Below are 9411 nucleotides of genomic sequence, written 5' to 3' on the forward strand. Positions count from 1 at the left end.
ACCCGGTAGTGAAAAAGAAAGTGCTGTTTTTGGAGGCGAAGCGCGGGAAGTAAGAAGAGATCGACCTTTTCGTTTTTCTGGTGTGCGGTAATGGACGTCCACATCCCCGGAATCGACGGCTCATCCATTGCGTCGACAGTGTTTGGTGTAGGGGGAATATATTGGCATGGATGAAAGAGCCGCATATTGCATCATTTGATGTGGTCTTTCCTTTCCTTTTCCATTCACTCTGTATTAGTTGGGAAGCAAACCGTGGTCTATATTAGTGGACCACCTTTTGTCCAGGACGGTAATACCTGTGTACGAGTATACGATTGTGAAAAGAGCTTAAGACCGTTGGCGGTCCCGGGTACTTTATTTGGAGAAAATTTGCGCGGACGCCTCTCCTATTAGACGTCTTTAACTTGCATCCAAGGCTGGCGTTTTAACATAATAGATTATATGCATTGAAAATATTTTAACTATCCGATACATATTCATGGCGCTATTCCGAATCGCTCTTGGAAATTGCCGCATCGTTTTTGTTTTTTTCTCTTATCAAGCTCCTAAAAGAACGGATCGCAGAGCGCTGCAAAATATGTATCCGCTAACTACCTGACAGATCAGTAGAGATTACCGACGTTTCTCCTCGTCGCTTCAACCGCTCTGCTGGTTTCATAAATAACAGACATAAAAGGAGAGAGGCGCGATTTTGAGTATAACTGGGGACATCCACGCTTCTTATAATGGCCCTTGTTTATACATGGGGCTTCTGGGAGAATCTGCTATGGTACAGATCACCTGTTCAAATTAGCATCCAGTGCTGGGGATAGTGGGTATATTAGCCTTACCTCGCTGTTTCCTGCGAGACCTTTCTCTTGTCCGTCCAGCGGGTGCATTCAACATTTTGGCCGTGCTCCCACATCGTCCCCTTCTCGCCGTGATCGAGGCGACTGGGCTGGTTGTTGGATTGAAATATTTAGATTTTCGAGGCGGGCATCTAAATATGATTTTTGGACTTGCGCCCATCGGGTCCTCCCCGTTGGTGGCATGCGGTGGAGTTTGTACTGCACTCGCTACCGTAGATGCGTTTGGCTTGGTTGTACCTTTGAGAATCCCTTTGCGCGGCGGCTTCTCCGCATGCTTCCTGCCCACAGACTTCGCAACCTGTCGTGGTATTATTTTTAGTCATCTAGCTTACTTCTCCCCTTTCCTATATTTTATCTTAAATATAGATGACAAACTGGGGGCGGCCTACCATTGTGTGCGTTTCATCCTCGGGAATTTCTTTCCTTTTGAGAGTGCTAGAACTCGTCTTTAGCGGAGAACAAGGACTATTTTCGGAGCAAGCGTTTTTAACGTGCCCACGTCTATTAGGAGTACTGGCCGCTGGAGCAGGGCCGCCTCGAATAGCCTCACAGGGAGATTTTTGCGCAATAGGGTCTCCGGGCTGTTTACAGTCTTTATCGAGACTTGACATGCACATTACATCAATGACAGAATTTGAAATCGATGGAGTGATTCTTTCATTTGTCGTACCAACTTCGTGAGGAAGCATGGCTTTGCTTTTATATGTGGAACCTTGTGTTGCTATATTTGGTGTCCGATCAGAACCGACATTTTCGGAATTCATAGGTGTTGATGGGAATAATATGTTCAGGTCTGTGAATTCTGAGAGCGGAGATGTTTGCTCTCTCTGTCCTAGATATGGCGTTGAATCCTTTTGAAATTGAGAGAATGGCCCAATAAAAGATGTCAAGGCCGTAGGACATCTCTTGCTAACATTTTTATGTCGAGAAGGAGTTTTCAAAGTTGGGGATATAGTTTCCCGAGTACTCTGAGTCCGATACACTAACTCAGTGGTTTGGGACTCTTTAGTAGAAGAACCAGGCCCAGTACGTTCGGCATAAGTAGAAGACATTGTGCATTTCCTGCCCGTTCTTTGTCGCTTTGATGAGGTCCTCATAGGCATATGAAGTGATTCTGTCAGCTCTTCTGGCTGTCGTTCTTCAAGGCTCCCTGCCATCATCCTCAACCGTGATTGTAATTCATTTGAGCATTTTTTCAGTGACTCCTCAGTCCCAATGATCCCAAGCTGCTTTAAAATGCTTTCCGCATATTCGAAAATAGGTTCGGCTGATTGAACTCGAGATCGAAGGTCTGCGAGTTCATTGTTCCTTTGTCCGACATCACCATTTAGCGTCGAAGTATCAGCAGAGAATTCTCCACACGCCTCCATTTTCTTTTTCAGGATAAAAAGCTCGTTATTCTTCTCCTTCAATGTTTCCTCCATTGAACAGTTCGAAGCCAATTGGTTATCTAACCTCTCGTGCAAGATAGCAATTTCAGCGGATTTACCAACCAACTCTTGTTGCAACTGAGAGATCCTCTTAGTGTTCGCTTCTGATTTTGACAATTCTTCCTTCAATGACAGAAGGTTTATATCCTTCTCTGCGATTTCGTACTGTAGGGCCTCAAGTGTCTCCTGCAAGGGTTCGTGCTCTTGCAGGATCGCCAGGCTAGTGCGTAATTCGGACAGTTTATGCTTCAGCTCTTCTTTTTCCTTTGCTGTAACATCAAGTTGCCCTTGCGCGTCCTGTAACTCTTGAATAGTGGATGTATGCAGCATTTTCATCTCATTCATTTCCGTGGAGATATCCGAGTCCCTCTTAGAGACCGTCATTTTCAAGAGATCAATTTCCGATTGCTGTTCATCCATCTGTATATTTGTCAATAAATTGAAAGATGCGTGGTTAGGAGTACACGAGTATACCTTTGCAATTAAATCGAAATTGTACTTCTCCGTAGATTGCTACAACGTTATTAGTAACCAAGCAAAAATGGGTATCACTCTGGGATATTATACCAGTGAACATTTCACGGAGTTTAACTCCTCAGCAGCTTTCAGGGCATTCTTTTCGGCAACAATCTTTTCGCGCTGGAGTTTATGTTGCTCCTGTTCGAACCATGCCTGGTGCTGATCCTTCGCCGCCAAATTTGCCCTTGTTAGTTCCTCTCTCACTTTATGCTCCGTCTTCTGGGCTTCGTCGCGAATCCTGAGGCTTTTGCTTTTAAGGTCTACAATCTCAATTTCTGCAGTTCCCAACTTTTCAATCGTCTCCCTCAACTTTTGTTCCATGTCACGCATTTCGCTTTCTTTCGTTTTGAGCTCCTTTGTTACTTCGGTAAGGGCTGCTGAGGTTGCCTCAAGTTGGATGCGAAGATCCGACAACATACCTGCATCCTTGAACTGAGTTTCCTCAATTTCGTTCTTTTGTAGAGATGATATCTCAAGTTCGAGGTCCCGAATATGTCGTTGAAGCGATTCTCCTTGTGATTTAACTTTGTCGCGATCCGCAGACACTTCAGCCAAGCTTCTCTCGGCGGCATTCAACTTTTCCTGAAGGCCTCCGTACAATTCACGAACTTCTGCAAGTTGACATACCACTCCTGCGTTTGAGTTCACAGCTGACTCTATGCCTGTCAGCTGAGTTGACAACTGTGGTCCGTAGTTCGTGTGCATATCGAAAGCCGTCTCCATATTTTTTTTCCAGGCTTCGATGGATAAATTAAGTCTACAATACAATTAGAATGTTCCATTGATATCCCTCGAAAATCAGAGCTAAACTCACTGAGTAGCAAGATCCCGAATTGCACTATCCACCTTATCCAGATCTTGGGGCTTCACGCTTTGCTGCTGGCTGAGAGAATTCAACAACGACATACATGACCTAAACCCGGACTCCATTTCACCTTTGATGGAAGACTGTGAGAAATTCCAACCTTCAAGTTGCTCGTGGATCACATCTAGTTTTGTTATCATTTGGGATTGCTTTTCGTCAAGTTCTGCAGTCTGCTTGCGATGGTTGTCAGAATAATTCTTCACGTAGTTTTCCAGTGTTGCCACCCGATTCCTCTCCCTAGAAAGAAGTTTCTCATTCTCGGTTATTGTAGAAGTCGCCGTGAGTAGAGACTTCTCTAGATTATCAAATTCCAGCCGTGCTCCAGTGATAGTTGCGCATTGCTGGCTCCAGCGTGTTTTTAGTAGGTCTGTACTATCACTCATTTGTTTCAAGGTTTCGTTTATTTCTTCTTTCTCCCGGAGCAAAGAGTCTTGCGTCGACCTGAGGATTTGTCCTTCTTTCCGGAGAACTTCAAAATCATTCCCAACGTTGGTAACAAATGCCCGCAGCCTATTAAATTTCACCTTCCATCGTTCAATAATTGAATTACTAGCGTTAAGCTGTTCCTGTTGATTTTTGCAAATAATCTCCGATTCCTGCAATTTACAGGACAAGTCATCGTTTGCTCGGGTAAGTTCAAGCATTTTGCCTTCCATCCTCCTTTTAATGGCCACTGCTTCTGCTTCCATCTCGTCCCTCTTTTTGAGCCTACGGATCAACATGTAAAAAAGGTCCTCTTCTGAGGGCTGAGACGTAAACGAAGGTCTTTTCCACGAAGTATCTTTCCGGAGGGTAACTTGCTTCGAAGTTACGGGGTTGGGCCTTGCATCTGCAGACATCGGATGTTTTGTAATATTTGAATTTAACATTAACTTCGGTCGTGGTTTAGCCTCTTTCGTCCGCGACCGTGTGGGAGTTGGATTTGACCCCCTAATGTGACTGTTGGCACTTGCAGGTGAGATAGAATTTTTGCCATTAGGTGTAGGCTCCGTAAGATCTCCTTGGGCCTTTAAATAGTTAGAATATCCAACACGTGGTAGATAGGCTCAATATGTAACAAAAGTGTATTGTAAACAAATTTACAAGAGTAATAGAGGTTTTTGATGGGCAGAATTCAAATATTCCGGGTATAGTAGTAGAGGGAGTATCAACTAAACGCGAAACTTCATGGTAAATGCAATTTTGGAGGATCGAGCAGTACTTACTGCGGATTGGGCCGGCTTATTATGACAACCTTTAAAAACAAAAATCAATATTTCCCATCAGTCGAAGGACAATACAGGAGGGAGCTAGCTTACCTGTTAAATCGCCTCCTTGCCCGGGAGGAACAAGTTCGGACTGGACAATAGCCCCATACTCAGTTTCTAAAAGGCTGGCAGTCTCTTTTGAAAGACGAGAGCTCTCGGTTTTCGGCCGATAGGGTGTTTCAGTAGTGTTCAGAGCAGCATGGGATTTTTGCGGGGAGGTTTTTCTGTTATTGACATCATTTTTTACATGAACGAGAGTGTCACTAATATTGGAATTAGCTCACGGCCGGCCTGTCGTAAACGTCTTCTTACCTTGAACTCGATTCAGTACAATTAACATCCAGGCTTTTTGCTTCAGGGGCATTTAAACTGCTTCCGGGGTAATTTGAGGGAGTTGAAGGGCTTCCAACATGTTTGGTATTCAAACGTGAAGTGAAACTGGGAGTTGGAAGCTTGGGTTTGGTGAAATGGAAGATAATTCCCCCAGAATCAAGATCAGAACTTGGAGGGCGAGATATCAAAGTTGGGGTAATGTGGAAATTCCTATTCAGGGCAACAGGGGTAATAGGAATAGAACATTTCTCGAGAATTTTCTTTGACGTGGGAGAGAGACCAGGTTCGTCATTGGGAGTATTCGCAGAAAATAGTTCTTTCTCCACTGTATCGCACCCAGCTGATTGAGCCGGGGAATTGGACGTCGTCATGTTGCCAAAGGGGATTCATCATAGGCCCGGCTGTGATAGGATTAGGTCAACTGACCCGGGACCCGCTTGCTTGAGCCCTCAGCAGCTCCAGCGTGTTGATTAGATGGAGGTGCAGGAGAAACAAATACTACATGAAAGAGATTTCCCAGAGAAAGCAGGAAAGCAGAGTAACCCGAACTCGGAAATAACAATAGATAAAACCAACAAGTGGAACTGATGATCAGGTCCACCTAACCGCACAGGTCTCTCTTATTTATGCCCTTAGAGCAGATAAGGGAAAGGCTTCAATAGCATAGAGTCCTGTTGAAGAGAGATGAAGAGAGCAGAGATGTCGAGGTGAGATTGAAGAGGCAATGTTGAGGAGGTTCTTCTCCACGGGTGGGACTTAACCCGATCCAGCCGGTTTCGTAGAGCCTCCTCGCAGCCAACTCCCTCGTCACCAAACGTGACTATTTCGGCATCTAAGCAATTACACTACCACGATGGGTCAATATTGTGAATCACATCCCGGCTTGGAGACCGCTGGCGCCCCCTGGAGAGACACAGTTTAAATAGCCCTTGATAATTGCCTTCATGCTTGAAGAAGGGTTTCAAGTCAACCTTCGAGATTGGAGAGTGGGAAGGGGGTGTTAGGGTACCAAGTATGTTTGGCAACATGATATGAACCTCATACTTTTGGCCCGATAGAATCGCCGCGTGTGGTGAGCAATCCCGTGCCAGAGCAGTCTCGATAGGCTTGATCCACAGATCAAATATTTGAGTGCCAGTGTGTGTGCGGAGAACTTATAGCGAAAAAGGAGAAGTCATCTTGGTCCAGTTGACAATGGCTGTTATTCAAACATGAACAAAAACACAAAAGGCCTCATTCCCCACCACAAATATGTCGTCACCTTGAGATCGACATGTCAAGCAGACGTGATTTGTGTGCTGGTAGTTTAACACAGGGCCAAGGCTTCGTGGTAATTTGTGAGCTACTGAGTATTTTGACATTTGTGAGGGACATGATCAACATCTCCAACCGAAGCCCATTGAATTGCACATTATTTTCGTGATGGAATGTGAAAGGTTGAGGCGAAAGCCTATGAGGTTGATGTGCGATGCATTGAGAATCACCCTGGCTCTCTTGGCTATCGGCCTAGTGTGGCTAAATCTGAGCACTTCTTCATCATCATTGGGCCATGAAACTTTTAACTTTGGACGAGAGCAAGCGCTAACTCGACCATACAAACAACCGGGCTTCATGATCCTTGAGCTTCTTCTAAGGGAAGCCCAAAACAGAGAAATTCAGGAGATTGCCAAAGCCGCCCAAGGAGGGCATACCAATCCACCCACCCATAGGGGGTCATTGTTTAAAATGATCCGATTGAAATCCTTCAGGAATCTGGGGCAAGGGACCAATCTCAATTTTGGCCGCACAACTGTGGCACGTAAGCCTGCGCTTAAAGGATTTTATATATATACTGAACAACCTCCTCCCCATAGTGATATATTTTGACTACATTTCTTCCTTGATCATAGTTCTCACCTGTTCTGCTGCAAGGACAGCACCTCAGCCGATGTTAATAATATTTGGTTTTTCAAGGGACTACTTCTTGTATATCTCACAAGCATTCAAAGCCAAACTTGACCTAATCGTCTATCCGATATGCACGGTGTCCATCTTCGCCAACTTCTCCGCTCTTTTGCTTGGATGGCTGTTGCCCCCATTTCCTGCTGCTACGGCCTTGTTTTCCGCCAAGGCCCATCTGAAATTGATCGTCCACGGCATCGAGTTGTAGGGCGCGATGTGGAAATTATTCCGGGCAGTGTCGGAGATGTCGACACAGATAGAAATTGGTCTCAATCGGGGCAGGGGTCTATCAACATCTCCCAGGGCGGCATAATCGCCATAGCTGTGATTGTCGGCATCGTTGTTATTCTAGGAGGTGAGTGGTTATATCATTATCAAATGCATATTAATTCTAGTTGCTGGCTAATAAGACTTTGCGGTCGAAGTAACATCCGCGGTCCTTTTTTATATTGCTAAAAAGCGATCATGGGAAATTCGAGCCTCGATACGTCGATCAGCAAGGCGCCTTGCGACCCCGTTGACACCTCGACGTTTTTCAACAGCTCCGACTTCAAGCAAACCAAGAAACCACGAGGAGCGAAAGAAGCCAAAAGAAGCTTTACAGCAAAGAAAATCCGGTGGACGAGAAGAAACGCTGCCGCCATTCGATAGGGATGTGGAAAAGGCAGTTGATGCCAAATCGCCCACTGGCAAAAGTGAGTTCGAGCCATTTTCGCCAAAAGGATGGAAGCGAATGATTCCCTTTGGGAGTGCTCGATAATATGTTAGCAAAGGGAAATGTTCATATTATTCAATTGTTGTAGCAAATTTGATATTTGGGTCATAGGCGTTCAGGATGAGGGAAGCTTGACCCTTGGTGGTCATATATGTTTACTTTTTTGTTTGCTCGGTATGGTTTTCCTATGATTTTGTGCAACCGTAAAAGAGAATATGCCCCATCCGCCCGCCGATTGTTGTTGTGTCGTGGAGCCCCTGTTTTGGATATTCCAGGTACGAAAATAACATCCGCATGCAGCGGGCGTCGTTCCTTAATTTAGCTTCCTTCACAGTAGTATACCTCATTATTTATATTTTTTCCTACTCTCTCCTCAAAGAGTACTCCCCGAGATAAAATTATTTCGCGGTGTCATAACAGGTTTCCCTTGCACTATATTCGTTTTTCCAACCAGAAATTCAATTACTTTGGTCAGAAGTTTACGTTAAATCATCCCCTTTTTTATTATTTCAGCTCATCATTTGTTTCACTTTTCGTCATATATCCCCCATTCTTCATATTCTACATCCCCAAAGCATGAAATCATGAAGTTCAAAGCCCATCCGGCAATTTCCTTTTCTTTAAGCGGTTTTGTTGGTAATAGTATATGCCTAATTTTTGGGATACCTTGCGGGCACAAAATGTAACCCGATATAGCCCGGCCACATATGAATTTGTTTCATGAAACCGAAATGTCTGGCGCCTCGGCTCTGGACCCTTGATGATGTTATTTCTACCCAGAATAGATGTCAACGTACCGCAAACATGGCCCTCTCTCCTTCATTTTCATTCCATACACTTCTCTCCGCTACAGCTACTCTAAGTTACCGAAATCGGATAATGTTCTTTTTTTGACCGCTACTCACTTCCATGTAACCGATCGCCTTGCTCCGTATGACGCACACGTTCATACGCCGTTGTTTGGAAAACTTGCTCCAGCCAGCTAATATAAAAAGATATCGCCGGCGATATTACATTGAGCATCAGAATAGTAAAGCGAGAGTAGTTTTGCTGGAAATGGACGTAGAGCAACTGTGCGCGTCACAAAGTCAAGTAGCTCCTTAGCGGAGCTCTGGAAGATGAATCAGAGTGCTGGATCAACGATATCCAATTCCTTGTTACCCGTATTTCGAGTAACCTCATTTTTTTTCCACATACCTCCACTGTTACCTCTAGCTCATGTCAAGCAGTCACGTTCATTTATCCTTCTAGATTTCCCGCTCGTACAATACATCTCATTATGCATGTATATGCACGTTAACAGTTCATCACATAAAATAGCAGTCGCAACTCGGGAATGGGTAACTAATAATAGCAGAAACGGCAAAACCAGTGAAATATCCTTCAACACGGAGTGACGGCAATTGTTCCCAACAATCGCAGCCGGAAAGTGCCTACACTCTACCTCCGTGGTACAGAAGGTCTAATGAATTTATTCTGATGGCGTTCTTTTTATTCATCGAAAACCAGATAA

General features: G+C 44.6%; 1 protein-coding gene across 1 annotated transcript; it reads right to left on the reverse strand.

Moving 5' to 3' along the window:
* Positions 1–602: 602 nt before the first annotated feature.
* On the reverse strand, positions 603–5613 carry HCAG_05820 (predicted protein; the record flags this gene model as incomplete). The annotated part of the gene is made up of 10 exons (XM_001538165.1): positions 603–751; positions 831–1146; positions 1348–1429; positions 1836–2698; positions 2753–2791; positions 2846–3554; positions 3612–4669; positions 4868–4896; positions 4961–5172; positions 5579–5613. The coding sequence occupies 10 exons, from the start codon at positions 5611–5613 to the stop codon at positions 603–605; spliced, it is 3492 nt and encodes a 1163-aa protein (XP_001538215.1).
* Positions 5614–9411: the final 3798 nt, after the last annotated feature.

This window comes from Histoplasma capsulatum, genomic scaffold (genome assembly GCF_000149585.1).
Source record: "Histoplasma capsulatum NAm1 scaffold_7 genomic scaffold, whole genome shotgun sequence".
Classification (NCBI taxonomy): Eukaryota; Fungi; Ascomycota; class Eurotiomycetes; order Onygenales; family Ajellomycetaceae; genus Histoplasma; species Histoplasma mississippiense.